At 31.8% G+C, this 17,312-nt stretch overlaps 2 protein-coding genes and 3 pseudogenes across 3 annotated transcripts; 4 read left to right on the plus strand and 1 right to left on the minus strand.

The window, feature by feature from the left end:
* The first annotated feature begins 1,497 nt into the window (after positions 1 to 1,497).
* LOC146949914 (embryonic abundant protein USP92-like) lies at positions 1,498 to 8,292 on the plus strand. The gene is made up of 3 exons (XM_085745917.1): positions 1,498 to 1,585; positions 5,123 to 5,240; positions 7,421 to 8,292. Exons 1-3 carry the CDS (start codon positions 1,544 to 1,546, stop codon positions 8,080 to 8,082), a joined length of 822 nt encoding a protein of 273 aa, XP_085602043.1. The 5' UTR covers positions 1,498 to 1,543; the 3' UTR covers positions 8,083 to 8,292.
* Positions 2,028 to 4,332, plus strand: LOC146949915 (protein FAR1-RELATED SEQUENCE 11-like; annotated as a pseudogene). The gene is made up of 3 exons (XR_015027400.1): positions 2,028 to 2,164; positions 2,499 to 3,991; positions 4,078 to 4,332. The product of XR_015027400.1 is annotated as a protein FAR1-RELATED SEQUENCE 11-like (transcript).
* Positions 8,293 to 11,749: 3,457 nt separating the features above from the next.
* LOC146949916 (serine carboxypeptidase II-2 pseudogene) lies at positions 11,750 to 12,295 on the plus strand (annotated as a pseudogene).
* On the plus strand, positions 11,798 to 15,291 carry LOC146949917 (serine carboxypeptidase II-2-like). The gene is made up of 8 exons (XM_085745919.1): positions 11,798 to 12,072; positions 12,156 to 12,251; positions 12,759 to 12,851; positions 12,935 to 13,020; positions 13,191 to 13,445; positions 14,159 to 14,292; positions 14,664 to 14,759; positions 14,907 to 15,291. The coding sequence occupies exons 4-8, from the start codon at positions 13,018 to 13,020 to the stop codon at positions 15,181 to 15,183; spliced, it is 765 nt and encodes a 254-aa protein (XP_085602045.1). The 5' UTR covers positions 11,798 to 12,072; positions 12,156 to 12,251; positions 12,759 to 12,851; positions 12,935 to 13,017; the 3' UTR covers positions 15,184 to 15,291.
* A 526-nt stretch (positions 15,292 to 15,817) lies between these two features.
* Positions 15,818 to 16,418, minus strand: LOC146949918 (nuclear transcription factor Y subunit C-1 pseudogene; annotated as a pseudogene).
* Positions 16,419 to 17,312: the final 894 nt, after the last annotated feature.

The raw sequence follows: 17,312 nt of genomic DNA on the forward strand, positions 1-17,312 counted from the left end.
GGTGGAAAATGAAGGATAGTTGGCAATTTCACTAGTTAGGAGAGGGATGGGATGAATAAAAATTGGAAATGTTAACACATGTCCATGACACATGTTGGTATACCTTAAAAATTATGTATTGAAAATAGTGTCAATTATTTTTCAAAAACTTAATAATTAATTCCCTAAAAAAAACTTAATAATTAATTTTTTTAATAAATATTTGCTATTTCTAGAAGGGTCATGTTAATTTACACGCGTCATAAGAACACATGTTAAGGATATCCCAAATAACAAGTATTAATTGAGAAAAGTTAATTTTCAACTTTTTAAAAATAAATTAACATAATTTTCAAAACATAATTTTTATATTCGATTCCTTAACATGTGCTCTTAACATGCTCTTAGAATACATGTTAACATTTCTGTCTTTACATTTTTAACATGTTTTCTTAAATCACATGTTGACGTGACCTTAAAAACAAGGAGAATGTTAACCAGTGCCCCCGGGGCACTGGTTAAGCACCAAAAGAAGGAAGTTTTTGTTAAAAAGTAATGTAATTATTACTTAATCAAAAGTGACAGTTTATAGTTCCAAGACAGAAAATTCTATTTTTGGATTCCTTAACCAGTGCCCCGGGGGCACCGGTTAACAAGACCCTAAAAACAATTGTATTCGATATAAGGATGTTGAAAAATGAGAGGAGTGGTTGGCAAGGGACCAATTAAGAGGGTGATGGCATAATTAAAAATTGCTAATCATTGAAGTTGATTTTAATTTCCTTTTGGTGTATGCGACGATTGATTAAATATTTTCTATCCAAACTAATTTACTTTTTTTCTAGTAAATTCAAACTATCTTACTGGTATCTACGAGAGTTTAGATTAGATGAAGTCTTTTTAAACTTAAAAATGATCCTAAGTTTGAATTCAGAAATGGACATGCAACATTGTTAAAATTCTTAGGAAGAGTTTATAGTCTATTGAATTTTTGCAAAACTTGAGATATTAGTCTCTACAATTACTTATTTTGGTTATTTAACCAATACACTGAGGGCACTATTTATCATTCTCCTAAAACATTACAAAATTGTAACCGTGCTTTAACATTGAAAAAGCATCCTTAAAAGAAACATGGCTAAAATATGGTTTTGGTCCCTGCAAACATGTCTCGTTTTGGTTTTAGTCCCTGTAATTTTTGTTTTTGTTTTTAGTCCCTGCAAATATTCCTCGTTTTGGTTTTGCTCCCTAGCCCCACTTTTGTGATGATTTGCACACGTGGCGTATGATGACTGAACCAACTACTATTAATTTACCAACTACTAATTTTTCCTTTTTTTAGAGAACCAACTACTATTATTAAATTATAAACTTTATTATCCTTCAAAAAAATTATAAACTTTATTATTGTAAAAGATGATACATAATTAAGCATAGTATCTAATCTAAAAGACCAAAATAGTGGTTACTCGGTCCTCACTGGCCTATATAAGTCATTCAACCTATGGTTCAAATCTCACATCTTGCTCACTTACTTACTTACTTTCCCTTGTTGATTGCAAGAATGGGATTTCATCACCTTCTCGTTTTCATTTCGGTTCTCTCTGTATGTCTTTCCTGCTCTAAAACCTTTCATTTCCATCATCCTCTCAACACTTAAGAACTCTTGGACTTTAGTCACCAACTGATGTACTATAAACTTAAGACAACAACCTAAAATATGGCAATTAAAGTATTTTTTTTAATACAATTATTACTTACACATGTTGAGGGTGTGGGGGTTGGATGTTTATAAATGACGTTATTCACATTATATATATATATATATATATATATAGGGTTTTGCTAATATACACACACATATAAATTTAAAGGTGTGTATTAGCAACATACACATTTTTAGTTGGACAAAAAACCCAGTTTTTTTTTGTGACAAAAGTCAAAACAAAAGGGCATTATTGTAATTGAAATTTAATTATTAAAATAAAATTATAATTTTCCTTGTTCTTTCCCGCTGCTTTGACGCCAACTATTCATCTACCACCACTGAACAACCCTTTTCTCTCTCTTGCTACCATCTTCTTCCACCCATCTCGGTTTGTGCCTTTTCTACAATCAGATTGCTTAAGGTTCCTTGTTGAACTTGTTCATTACTCACTTCAACATTTCATGGGACCAATCACAGGTTAGTTTTTCATCATCTCTTTTTTAATGTTTTGATAATTAAAATGCATGTAGGGACCTTTGCTTGCTACAACAAGATTGTTTGTCATCTCTGTCAACATATAAGCATGCGAAATTGTTATTAGTTTGATGGGGACCTTTCGTTTTTCAAATGATAGGGACATGTGGGTTTTTAGTTTGATGGGTATATGTTTTTTTTTTTATACAAGAAAATAAGGTATATGTATTTTGAGTTCACAACATACTTTTCTTTTTCCCTAAAAAACAAAAACGTACTTTTTTTTTTATTTTTGCTTGCTAATAATTTTTTTTCTTATTAAATATGAATGATTCAGATTTGAATTAAGGATTAATATGACATCGGAAGTAAGAAATAATGCTAGTGATTGGCACTTAGAGCTTCTTAAAGATTTCACTTCTACATATGAAGATGATGAATATGGAAATTCATTTAGCTTTCAAGAGCCACACCAAGAACCTCAGCCTGGAACTAGTACTGTTGATGATTGGGTTCCTTTTGAAGGACAAAATTTTAACACGGATGATGATGCCTATGAATTTTACAATGTATTTGCACGGAAAAATGGATTTTCGATTAGGCGTGATTGCATTTGCAAATCTCATAAAAATGAGTCTGAAGATAATCCATCAGGAGTTTATAAAAGAGAATTTGTTTGTCATCGAGCTGGTATTGTTAAGCAACGCAAAGTTGATGAAGTGAAAAATCAAAGGAAACGGAAATCTTCACGGTGTAGTTGTAGCGCAAAGTTGTTGGTTTCTAAAGGCTTTGAAATAAAGTGGGTGGTTAAATATTTTAATAATAACCACAACCATGAGTTATTAGATGATAAGGAGGTTCAATTTCTTCCCGCTTATCGTAACATCCCAATTGACGATCAAAATCGTATATTATTGTTTTCAAAAGCAGGTTGCTCTGTGAGTCTCATAATGAGAGTGCTTGAGTTAGAGAAATCAATAGATACAGGTAACTTACCATTTTTGTGAGTAGGTTGGTGTTGCTGTCAAAATTAGACATCAAGCAGGAGAAGAGGCAAGAATGCGTCAAAAGTACCATAATTCTCTAATTAGGACAACTTTTCCTATTGAGGAACATGCTGCAAAAATACTCACACCATATGCGTTTGAGTTAATCCAACATGAGATTGAATTGTCTACAAAATATGCTGCCATTCAGACAGGTAACAATTACATCGTGCGCATCATACCAAAGTTGATGGTGGTTGTCTAGTAAGCTGGATAGAAGAAGAAGAATCAATTTCTTGTTCTTGTAAAGAATTTGAGTTTTCTGGAATATTGTGCAGACATGCCATTCGAGTGCTACTTGTAAAAAATTATTTTCACTTCCCATCAAAATATCTTCCTTTTCGATGGAGAAGAGAAAGTTCATTGATCCCAAAATGCAGTCACATAGTCAAATGCAATAATGGTTCTCATGTTGAGTTTCAATCTCTAATTCGATGTTTGGAAGTTGAATCATTAAAGACAAAAGAGAGGGAACAAGTTGCTACTGCAGAGTTAGAGAAATTCCTCTGACAGATAAAAGGCATGCCTGCAAGTCAAGATAATTTGATTTATTTGGAACCCAATGTACCCGATGTTCCAAATAATGATGGTTATGATGTTGAAAATCCTGTTGTTTCAAAATCCAAAGGTCGGCCAAAAGGTTCAAGGCCAAAAGGTGGAGTTGAAGCTGCCAAGAAGCTTCGACGTTGTCACGTTCCCAATTGCGGCGGAACCAATCATGACTCGCGGAATTGTCCAAACAAAAAGAAAAATATTGAAGTATTGCCTTCTCAATCTCCTATAAGTAAGTTCTGATTGTTTATTTTTAAGTTAGTGTCTAGATTTGTTCAATGCTATTATTAACTATTTGATTTTATGGTTCTTGGATAGGATCACAAAGGGTTGGAGACAATCATCTTCAAATGTGCAGTGAGCTGGCCAAAAGAAAATGCCTACAATTGTTCTTAAGTTGAAGATAATGAATATTGGATGGTTCTTGCTGTAGTTTCTTTTGCTCAAATTGTATAATTAGCAATCATTTGTAATAGCTTTTGTTATGCACCAGTGAGATACTGCATTGAAAGAACTCTTTTCAATAGCGCTTGTTATGAAGTAATGATCAAGTATGTGCACAAAGCTTATAAATGATTAGATGTACAAATGTGAACTGCCTGCAAAAATATGTAATATAGCAGACTAAAAAAAAGTGACGTATATGTCCAGAAAATATCAACAAATGGTAAATTGGTGATAATATAGTGCTTCGAAAGTTATGTAACAAAAAAATAGTGATTCAAAAATTAACGTCCAGGCAATGAAATACAAGTTATGCTTAAATAAAATTGAACAAAGATGAAATCATAGCATTTTTTTTTGACAAAAAAATGGTTTTCTTTTTGAAAAAGCAAAGAAAACTTTTATTAAAATAAATTGCAAAAGAAATTTGCTGAGTTTAGCCATTTCACAAGTAAAAATATGTTGACAAAAAAAAACGTAGCATTTTTATTATTTTTTAGAAATGAGACAGTTTTTTTTTATTTTTATAGTATCTTAATATATTTTAATTTTAATATTTGCTAGACAAAATTAAAACATCATGAGAGAGAACATATTTCTCTTTCTTCACAATAATCATTATTTACGACAAGGAGAGAGAAAAGCTTTGTAAAATTATTTTAAGAGACATCACTTTTAGTTGTTTTTGAAGAAAGAGAAATGGTTTTTTTGGTCCATATGAAAATGTGCATGATGCTAACACACTAACTATATTTTAAGTATGTGTATATTAGAAGCCCCCATATATATATATATATATATATATATATATATATATATATATATATATATATATATATATAGAATATTTATTTATTCTGTTGTGAGTGTTTGTTATGATTTTAAAGTGAATATTGTACATGTTTGTTGTGATGTGCAGCTTGCACTTGCAGGAGGAAGCCATGCATCACTGCCTGAAGAAGAATATTGGGAAGCTGTTTGGCCCAACACTCCCATTCCCACTTCTCTGTTAGAACTTCTAAAGCCTGGACCTCAAGGTTGTTATTTAATTTTAGTTTTAATTTTAATTTTTAAAAAAACATTTAGAAAAAATGTATTTTTTGTCCTGTAGAGACTAAAAATTTAGTACCTATATTAATTAACAGGGTCTTGCTAACAAGTGCCCTAAGGGCATTGTTTAAGGAACCCACAAAAAGAAACCATATCTTGAAAATACAAGTCCAACACATGGTAAGGTCATAACCGTACAATTTCCAATGCAAAAGTTGTTACATTTAGATGCTGAAACAATACTCTTAGGGCACTTGTTAACATTTTCCTAATTAATATTGTGATTCAACAAAATTTATGTAAGAAATAAACTCAGAAAAGGTAAATTTTATGGGACAAAATATATTTTTATAACGCTAAATAGAATTAGTAATCCTTTATCCCGTAAGTGTAGCTCAGTTGGTAGCTACCCGGGATAATTTGTGCAGGGGCCGGGGTTCGAACCCTGGATTCCCCACTTCTCCACACATAATGTGTGTGAATCTAGTCACTAGGCTACTTGACCAAAAAAAAAAAGAATTAGTAATCCTTTATTAATTTTATTGGATCATATTTAATGAAAGAAAAATAAAATAAAACCCCTTATTAGTTTTTCAATTTAATGAAAGAAAAATAAAATAAAACCCCTTATTAGTTTTTCATCTCTGAAGTTGTAATATAGTGGTATTGTTGAGTTGAATCCGAAGGAGAGCATTAATTATGTAGGAGATCCAGCATTCAAATTTGTCAACCTCTGCTACAGCTGTAGGACCATTCAATTTATATGACAAATAATTCTAGAGTAATGATATTTTGACATCCATTTGATGACAACTTTGTTGACAACCTTGTTTTTCTCACTTCTTATTGGTTAAAAACAATGGAGAGAGAAAAAGGAAGAGAGAGGATAACAACATCATGTGAGTATGAGAGAGAAAGTTGTCCAAAAATTGTCAAAAAGTGGTTGTCAAAATATCATTTCTCTAATTCTAAGGGTCTCTTTCTAAATTTATCGGTCTTTAAAACTACAGCACCTGACTGTACATCGGTAGAGGATCCAAACACCTTTCATCCTAACAAATAAATTAAGGGAAATGTTAACTTGCGCCCTTAAGACATAAGTTAAGAAACCAAATATATAAGTTTTATCTTAAAAATTGTGCATTTAATGTCTTAAATTTCAAAAGTTATGTTTTCAATACTCCCTCCGTCTCACAATATTAGTCGTTTAAGGTTTATGCACGATAATTAAGGAAAAGATTAGTTGTGTTGATTTCAATGGTAAAATTAGTGGCATTTACTGAAATACCCTTATTAAATGTAGTTAGTGGAGTAGTTAAGTTGGATGAAATTCAATAAATAAGGGTATAATAATGGAAAAACATAATAAATGTTGCATTGGTATTGTAAAGTGACAATTATTTTGAGAAAAATAAAAAATGCTAAAGAGACAATTATTGTGAGACGGAGGGAGTACAAAACTTGTTGTTTATTTCTATTTTAAGCTCCTTAACTTGTGCTCTAAGGGCACAAGTTAACATGACCCATAAATTAATAATGTTTGCCAATATTATATAACTTGAGAGAGATGTTATGATTTTTACGGTTAATCAAATATGAGAAATACTGACTACACATATTTTAACACCCATTTTTCAACACACTATCTTTTATTAGTTAAAATTCAGATGGGTCCTCCAAATTTATGAGACCCACATGATTTAGCGAGACTCATGTGAATTTCGACCAATAAAAAAGAATACTCCTTCCGTTTCAAAATATAAGCAAAATTCACTTTTTAGGTTCATTCATTTAATGATGTATGTGGTCCACATACATCATTAAATGAATGAACCTAAAAAGTGAATTTTGCTTATATTTTGAAACGAAGGGAGTATGTGTTAAAATGTGTCTTGCTAGCATTTCTCATCAAATTTTGTTAGTCATCGTATTATAAAAATCAGAGTGATGAATTAAATATTTTCGAGAAATGATATTTGAACATCCATTTGATGACAATTTTTGTGACAACTTTCTCTCTAATACTCACATTATTTTTTACTTTCTCTCTATTGCTTTGGTTTCCGTTCAAATACCTATTTTTTCTTTGTAAATTATGGTGTTACATAAATTGTCAACGGTTGTTATAATGTTCTTCAATATTTTAAACCCATCAATTATGGCACAGGTGTTGAAATTAATGACCTCCCCATGGAAATTGATGACACACAATACCCAAAAACATTTTTCTATGAACATGAACTTTATCCAGGCAAAACAATGAAAGTGCAATTCAGCAAGCGTCCCTTTGCACAACCTTATGGTGTTTATACATGGATGCGTGAAATTAAAGACATTGAAAAAGAAGGATACACATTTAATGAAGTATGTGTAAAGAAAGCAGCTGCAGAAGGAGAACAAAAATTTTGTGCAAAATCCTTGGGAACATTAATGGGATTTGCAATTTCTAAGCTTGGAAAAAATATTCAAGCACTTTCAAGCTCCTTCATAGATAAACATGAACAATACAAAATAGAGTCAGTGCAAAATCTTGGAGAGAAAGCAGTTATGTGTCATAGGTTGAATTTTCAAAAGGTTGTATTTTATTGTCATGAAATTCATGGAACAACAGCTTTTATGGTTCCATTGGTGGCAAATGATGGAACAAAAACTCAGGCACTCGCTGTTTGTCATGCTGATACTTCAGGCATGAATCATGAAATGCTGCAACAGATTATGAAAGCTGATCCTGATAGTAAACCTGTATGTCATTTCCTTGGAAATAAGGCTATTTTATGGGTACCTAATTTAGGTTTGGACAATGCCTATGGTGCCAATGTTGCTGTTTAGGAGTACTCTCCATCATGGTTGGACACACCATGGGACTGTGTAACATAAATAATCTGTCGTTTGTAATGTATGCTCGCAACTTTTCTAGCTAATTAAGCTAGAGTTGGACTTGAGCTACTTTTATGTACCCTAAAGAGGCACAATCTTTGTTGTTGATGTACTATGATCATGTTATAATATAATGAAAATGGAGAGTGCCTCATTGTAGAATTTTTCTTTTTGGTGAGTAAATGTTTTTAGGGGTAATTATGTTTGGGTCTTATCAATGATAATTTCAGGTCTTATGAATAACATGTTATAAAAAAGGTCAAGGAACATGAAACATCAACTTTTGTAAAAAAGTAGAGACTAAAATTGAAATAAGAATATTTAGAGGATTAAAATTCGAAGAATTTTTTTAGAGAGATTAAAATTAAAAGTTGTTTCGGACTGGCCCAATCCGCTCTGTTCAGACCGATTCGAGTCCACAATGCAGCCGACACCATACAATGGACACGTTCTAAAATACACTAGATCGCAGTACAAACCGAGAGTTACCCATAGGTCCAGGAGTTTGACCATTAGGTAAGGATAGACTGGTCAAAAATTGTTCCACCTAAGAATTGAACTTGGGTTCTCCCGAACGATTCATCTTTGGTGAAGCTCATTAACCACTTGAGCTCAATTGCCCTCCGTTGATTTTGATGAAAGTGATTTTGAAATTTTGATGAAGATGATGAACACAAATATTTTGGGTTAGTTAAATGTTTATTATTTTTTTTAAAATTGAGGGAGACTTTTTTTTAGTTTTAAAATGTTTGTTATTGAATTAAAGAAATGAGTAACGAGTCCTCGTGAGTTTAGCTCAGTTAGTAGGGAAAATACATAATATATGTAAGGTCCGGGGTTCAAACCCCGAACACAAAAAAAGAAAGAAATGAGTAATGATATGTATAATAAATTTGTTCATGTAAGCGTGTAAGCAGTGACATATTATTAGTGTCAATGTCAAAATTGATTTCAAAATAGGGTGCGTGTTCATGTAAGCGTGTAAGCAGTGACATATTATTAGTGTCAATGTCAAAATTGATTTCAAAATAGGGTGTGGGAGACCAAAACTCAAGAAAAATTAGATTCGGGAACTAAAAAGTTGATTTTTAAAACAGGGGAATCAGAACCTTTTATGAAGATGTCTTTTATCAAGTTACTCTATGAGCATTTGTTAAAAGACACCAACTACTTTTTATGAAGGTGTCTTTTATCAAAGTTATAACTAAAAAGTGAAAATATCACCTTGAGGTGTGACTTGATAAAAGACACCACCAAAGGGTGGCTTGTAACATAACCCATATATATATATATATATATATATATATATATATATATATATATATATATATATATATATATATATATATATATATATGGGGGTTATGATAGAAGACACCTTTTATGAAGGTGTCTTTTATCAAGTTACTCTATGAGCATTCACGAAAAGACACCAACTTACTTTTATGAAGGTGTCTTTTAACAAAGTTATAACTAAAAAGTGAAAATCACACCTTAAGGTGTGACTTGTTAAAAGACACCACCAAAGGGTGACTTGTAACAAAACCCTATATATATATATATATATATATATATATATATATATATATATATATATATATATATATATATATATATATATATATATATATATATATGGGTTATGATAGAAGACACCTTTTATGAAGGTGTCTTTTATCAAAGTTATAACTAAAAAGTGAAAATCACACCTTGAGGTGTGACTTGATAAAAGACACCACCAAAGGGTGGCTTGTAACATAACCCTATATATATGTATGTGTATATATATATATATATATATATATATATATATATATATATATATATATATATGTATGTATGTATGTATATATGTATACATATATATATATATATATATCTGTATATATATATATCTATGTATACATATGTATGTATATATATATACATATGTATACATATGTATATACATACATATGTATACATATGTGTATATATATATATATATATATATATATATATATATATATATATATATGTATATATATATATCTATATACATATGTATGTATATACATATGTATACATATGTATGTATATACATATGTATATGTATACATAGATATATATATATATATATATATACATATATATATATATATATATACATATATATATACATACATATGTATATACATATATATATATATATATGGGATTTGCTAGAACACACCCACTAGTTTTTATGTGGGTGTGTTTTAGCAAGCTACACCTTAAGGTGCTTGCTAAAACACACCTTCTAAAAAATAAGTGGGTGTATCCTAGCAAATGTCTATAGGAGTTGCTAACATACACCCACTTATTTTTTAGAAGGTGTGTTTTAGCAACATTCACCTTAAGGTGTATTTAAAAACTTTTTAGTTATATCTTTGCTAAAACACACCTTAATAAAAACTAGTGGGTGTATCCTAGCAAACATATATATATATATATATATATATATATATATATATATATAGGGGCCGTTAACTTGCACCCACCTAAAAACACTAAGGTGCAAGTTAACAAGCTGCACCTACTTGTACTTTACTAAAACACCCTTTTGTCTCTATTAAACTTTATTTTAATTAAAAGGACATTTTTGTAAATAACATAAATAATATTTGTTTATAATAGAAAAACATGGGTGTTTTGGTAAATAACTAGTAGATGCAGCTTGTTAACTTGCACCTTAGTGTTTTTAGGTGGGTGCAAGTTAAAAGTGGGGGCTGTTAACTTGCACCCACCTAAAAACACTAAGGTGCAAGTTAACAAGCTGCACCTACTTGTACTTTACTAAAACACCATTTTGTCTCTATTAAACTTTATTTTAATTAAAAGGACATTTTTGTAAATAGCATAAATAATATTTGTTTATAATAGAAAAACATGGGTGTTTTGGTAAATAACTAGTAGGTGCAGCTTGTTAACTTGCACCTTAGTGTTTTTAGGTGGGTGCAAGTTAACAGCCCCCTATATATATATATTTAAATAGGAGAATCAAATGTGCATTTAAGCCTTTTTATTTTGATCAATGTTTGTATGTTAGTTGTAGCGCAGGTCCAATCAAGTTGGAGACCATAAATGGACCCGTAATCAAATTGGTAGGCATTATAATTGTAAAGTTATGTAATGTTTTCATGACAATGTCAATTACGTAAATAAGTCATAGCTGAACTAGTAAAAATGTTAAAATTATTAACTCGGACACCTTGATTGGGGTATTTACCATAACATCTCCACTTGTGTGCATGAATTTCAATGGTTATTTTTCTATTTCTTCTATCTACCACAAAGACAAAAAAATGTTCATTACATTCCACATTTTGTGGAATTTTTCATCTTGACTTTACTGCTTAATAAAACCATCGGAGTTAATTAAGATTAACTTTCATGCATCAAAAATGTAAAACTTTTTTATGCATGCATCTAATCAAATCATGACAAATATATATTTATAGATATAGTTTAAAAACTAACCTAAAAAAGTGACATCTGGTTTGATTATATATATGTATAAAAAAGTTTTATATATTTTACTTTTTGTTGTGAGGAAAAAGTTTTACATTTGAAATTGTGCTAGTAACTTATAATTTGGAAAATGGGGTAATATAAAAAAAAAAATTTATCCAAGCAAGTGATTGCATGACAGGATTGTAACAGCACTCCCAGGTCAAAACTTCAACATCAACTTTGAACACTATTCTGGTTATATTACAGTTAACAAGGATGTTGGTAGGACACTATTTTACTGGTTCATTGAAGCAGATCATATAGATCCTACTTCAAAACCTCTTCTTTTATGGTTTAATGGTGGTCCTGGTTGTTCATCTATTGCTTTTGGTGAGGCTGAGGAAATTGGTCCATTTCATATTAATTCAGATGGCAATACCCTTTATCTTAATCCTTATTCTTGGAATCAAGGTGAGTGGTTGTGTTTGAGCATTTGAAAAATGTATTCTATGAGCTATGATGTATTGCATCATTTCATTTTGATTATTTTGCAGTTGCCAACATTCTTTTTATTGACTCTCCTGTTGGAGTTGGATTTTCATATTCAAATGATGCTTCTGATATTCTCAACAATGGAGATAAGAGGACAGGTAAATATAGGCATTTACATGCATTAACTGATCTCGGCTATTGATTTGATACCTTAATTAAATCATCTTTAAATAGTCTCCACCTTTGATTTAGGATTGGATGACTAAGATTAATTAAATTGTCATGTATTTAAAGTGAGGAATCCAAAATTAATGAACTAGTCTTTTAGGAAGAATTGTCCCTCTTAATTTATGCTCATTACATTGTTGCTTTTGTTGAGAGGTTGACTTCCCGAAAGGGATGTCCACACGGAGGGTTTTGACAGGCGAGAAAGTTAAGTGAAGTGTCTCTGAGTATAGTCGCATGACTCTCAAACTGTGGCACATTGTAGAATTATTTTTGCCTTCACCAAATTGAAACCAAATATACGCGTTTCTGGGGATTTTCTCTAATGAACTAGTCATTTTGGATGAGTTCTTCTTTTGACACTCATAAAACTTAACCAACCAATTTTCATGTATGCCAATTAAATCAAATCAAATTATATTAATAATCTTTATGTGCAGCTGAGGACTCTCTCATATTTCTCTTGAAGTGGTTTGAACGTTTTCCCCAGTATAAAGAAACAGACTTTTTCATTAGTGGTGAGAGCTATGCAGGTAAATACAAATGGAGATATAGATAAGGAAACTTTATCATGTCATGTGTTTGAGTTCTTTTATTCTGGCTTCCCTTGTTTCAGGACATTATGTTCCCCAACTTAGCCAAGTTATTGTAAAGTACAACTCAGTTACAAAACAAAATTCTATAAATCTCAAAGGTTACATGGTATGAATTCATTTTTTTTTGCAAAAAAACTAGTAAATATCCAATGCAATATTGCATAGATGTTGAGAATAAATAGCAGGAAGAAAAAGCATGCGAAATTCCGCCGCAAGTCATTAGGCGAAGAATTTTCTTAGAACTCTATCAATAGTATATTTCACTCTCTGCTGCAGGTAGGAAATGCTCTAACAGATGATTTCCATGATCAATTGGGAATGTTCCAGTTTATGTGGACATATGGTATGATTTCAGATCAAACATTCAAGCTCTTGAACCTGTTATGTGATTTTCAGTCGGTCAAACACCCGTCAGAGTCATGTGAAAAAATCTGGGAAATTGCTGAAAAAGAACTTGGTAATATAGATCCATACAGCATCTTTACCACTCCTTGCCATGCTAATGATAATCAGATGGTTAAAGGAAAGCATGTGAGTCTACCTTGCTTCTACTACTGTCTTACTTGTGTGCTTTATATTTTTTAGGCTTAAATGCATTTTTAACCCCTTAACGTTTAAAAAGTTGCGATTGTGCTTTTATATCAACCACCTCAAGCCTTACTGTGAATAGAGCCCCTCTGCAACAGTCTCAGATTTGGCTATGTTGTATAAAAGGTGTTTCAGTTTATGTCACAACCTTCGCAAATTCACTGGTCATCTGTCAAGTGCATTCGTAGATACCTCAAAGGGACATTTGATATCGGCCTTGTTTTGCAACCTGTTTCTGTTCAGTGGTCTCTTAGTTTGCAAGGTTTTGTGATGCATAATGGGCTTCTGATATGGATGGTAGGAGTTCAACATTGTGCATGATACAGACGCACCATAAGTGGGCTTTCTATAATCAATTTCTAAGGTCCAAATCCGCATCACAAAAGGCACTCAGATTTTAGTGTTTAGCACTCACAGCATAGGTTGTGATATGAATTGACACATTTTGTTAACTGAAAAACCCAATTCTAGCCTTAAGACAGTAGTAACATATTGTAGTGCCCCAACAATAGAATGATATAGTCTTGGATCTGCTAATATATAGCTTATAAACTCCGACAATGGATACTGATGCATATTATCAACACCGAATTAAAGTCCTGAATTGTATAATTTTATAGTACAAATCCTCATTCATATGCTTTGTCATGTAACAGCGTGTTGGAAATCTCAGAACTGTATATGATCCTTGCACCGCGAAGCACAGCACTACATACTTCAATCTACCAGAGGTCCAAAGGATTCTGCATGTTCATCCAGATCATAGGCCTGCTAAATGGCAGACCTGCAGGTAATTCTCATAAGAGAAACTTTTGAAAGCCTCTACTTACTTCCACATTATGTGTTACAAAATCGATTAACCGTCTTACTTACATTGAAATATAGTAAGTGAAAAAAATATCAACTACGAGCAAGCTTCTACGATCAGTTGCAATGTAGAAACTATATGAAAATAGGACTGAAAACAGAAATACTACCAGAGAAGCAAAATACTATTCTGCACTATTAACTAACAAGTCAATGTTTTTGCAACTAAATCATTTGATAATTGATAGTGACTTTAGGGATTCTAGGCACAACATAAAGTGCACCACTGGATAATTCTTTCCACGTTATGATAAATTCACAAGATCAGAATCCACTTATTCTTGTTCATTGCAGTGCTGTGGTAGCTATTAACTGGAAGGATTCTCCTAGAACAGTGCTCAATATATACCGAGAACTTATTCCTACCGGACTGCGAATATGGATGTTCAGGTTATTCCCATTTTCTAATATATACACATGCCTTACATATGTCCTTATTCATCCATCGTCAATCGTATAACATTTTCTTATCCTGAAACAATTTTGGGTGCCAAAGCAGCTTACATTGTTGTGTTTCCTCAATTCATATCGTGTCAGTGGTAATACAGATGCTGTACTCCCGGTAACATCTACTCGCTATTCCATAGATGCTCTCAAGCTTCCGACTGTGAGCCCCTGGCGTGCATGGTATGATGATGGGGAGGTAGCAGGGTGGACCCAAGAATACGCCGGACTCACGTTTGTAAATGTAAGGGGTGCAGGGCACGAAGTTCCTCTGCATAGACCAAAACTTGCTCTAGCATTGTTCAAATCCTTCTTAGCAGGAACCTCGATGCCGACTCTTGAACTACCTACCCTCAGAACCGCCTCTTGATATGATTCATTCAAGTTTAGGGTTGTTACATTGCAGTTTGTGTTTGTTTTCCATGGAATATTCATGAATAATATTTTTGCAGCAATGCTATGGAGCACAATTTAGGGATATCCACGAGCGCGACATGTCTTGTTTTTAAAGAAACACGAAGTGGTCATCACCCACAACAAGATCAAACATCATGTAGTATAATATAGTCAATCAAAATGTTTTGTTAATTACATTCATAACAAACAACAAACATTTTTTGTGTTAAACAACGGTGGAGACTTTAACACGGTGACAAAAAAACTCTATTGAGCTGACTTGATCGATTAGTCTCAAAGTTCTACCTACAAATCCATATAACTAGATCGTAACACGAGTGCTGCCGAGTGTTTTAATTTGATAATTTCTTAATCCGTCCTGAAAAAGTGCGGCTTTTAGTAGTGTATTTTGATATATAGAATTCCTGACATGAGTGCACAATATGTCACAAATGTAACTATGGTGCATCACTATAGGGTTGCTATTTTCTTGGTTGTAATAGATTCTCAAATGAAGGAATTAAATTTGAGATTCTATGAACAGACCGTGGAACTTCTACGTTTAAGTACATCTTTGAATCCTAGCAACAATTACATGGAATTCAACATTGATAATAATTTGAGAAAATGTATTTATTGAATGTAAACACACACCTATCAATTTCGGGAACTGAAGACACCTTCGTTCAGCTGAATTAGAAGTGACGATGTTACATAAACCTTAATTAAGAAGAATTCATAGTTTCTATTTGCATGACAGTGGCATCATTAGTGGAATCAGAATTAGAAACCAAAGTGATCAAAAAATCAAAAATATCAGTAGCTATAACAGCAGAAGCAAGATCTTCTTTATTCAAAGTTCTTCTTTTACCATCAATAGCCATAATCCAAGACCTTCTTGTAAGTTCTTCAATGAAAAGTTCACAAGCTTTTGAGAAAACAATTGGAGCTACCCCTGATATCATTTTCACGTCTTCACTTGAATTCTTCATTATCTTCTTTATTCTTGCTAAGGGTAATGAGTGTGGACCTGTTCTTCCTATGCCACCATTTAGTATACCTGAATATGCACCTGCTTGTCTCATATTGTTCCTCTGTTTTTCTCTGTTTCTCTCTGTTTTTGAGTTTAACTTTAACTGTGTTATAGAGTTGTTTGTCTATGAGTTGGATTATAAGTGTTAATTTCAGTGTTATATATACAAGTTATTAGTTTCAAAGTTGAAGTTTTCAATCTTTTTACACTGCCGGCTAAGCCTGCTTTTGCAGGCTAATTGAGAATTTGAGATTATTAGAAATGAATAAATTAGAGAATTTGTGTATTTTTTTTATTAGACTTGTTGACTGAGTCAAAATAAAAGTTTGACTTGTTGACTCTTACTCTCTTATTGAAGAGTAATGATAGGTAGACGCCCCTAATCTTATGAGCAATGATAGGTAGACACGTCTAATGTGTACATCCCTTTGTATCACTCTGAAAAATTTAAGTTAACTAAATATATGGTTTGTGTGACCATATTTATTTAGTTGCGTGACCACTATTTATTTGGTTAACTAAGTGGAAAAATAGTGGTCACGCACATTTTAGTTGCGTGACCATATTTTTCAGCTTTTAAATGCTGGAAAAATAGTGGTCACATAACTGAAAAAAAGTGGTCACACAGACCATATATTTGGTTAACTAAAATATTTTTCAGTGATACAAAAGGGTATACACATTAAAGATGTCTACCTTAAAGTAGTTATTGGACTTGATGACTCAAAGCTTGATTTGTTGCTTTTGTAAGCAAATATTTGGAATCATGAAGTAATTAAAAAGATTGCAAGACATTTTGTTTATTGAGAATTTTAATTTTTGTGGCCAAGTATTATCTATAATGAATGATAAACACTTTGTTCTAATATTTTGTGATTTGAAAGAAAAAGGTTAATGACATTGAGTAATAGTAATAATAATCACCGGAGGTTGTTTAGAGATTATTGAAAAGAAAATGAGATAATTTCAGTTTGTTTACCGTGATAAAAATTATTTTAAAAAAAATTAAAGTTTTTACACTTAAGTTCATTGTTTTTACAAAAAAAAACTTAATTTGTAAAAACGGAAAT

This window comes from Medicago sativa, chromosome 2 (genome assembly GCF_051527215.1).
Source record: "Medicago sativa cultivar Bolivia chromosome 2, Bolivia_mono, whole genome shotgun sequence".
Lineage (NCBI taxonomy): Eukaryota > Viridiplantae > Streptophyta > Magnoliopsida > Fabales > Fabaceae > Medicago > Medicago sativa.

Bases quoted from the DNA above. Each gene is read 5' to 3' on its own strand.
- LOC146949914 (XM_085745917.1), top strand. From the start codon at position 1,544: ATGGGATTTCATCACCTTCTCGTTTTCATTTCGGTTCTCTCT. The intron at 1,586-5,122 runs GTATGTCTTTCC...TGTGATGTGCAG, and splicing joins TTTTCATTTCGGTTCTCTCT to CTTGCACTTGCAGGAGGAAG. The intron at 5,241-7,420 runs GTTGTTATTTAA...ATTATGGCACAG, and splicing joins TCTAAAGCCTGGACCTCAAG to GTGTTGAAATTAATGACCTC.
- LOC146949917 (XM_085745919.1), top strand. The intron at 13,446-14,158 runs GTGAGTCTACCT...GTCATGTAACAG, and splicing joins AGATGGTTAAAGGAAAGCAT to CGTGTTGGAAATCTCAGAAC. The intron at 14,760-14,906 runs GTTATTCCCATT...ATATCGTGTCAG, and splicing joins CTGCGAATATGGATGTTCAG to TGGTAATACAGATGCTGTAC.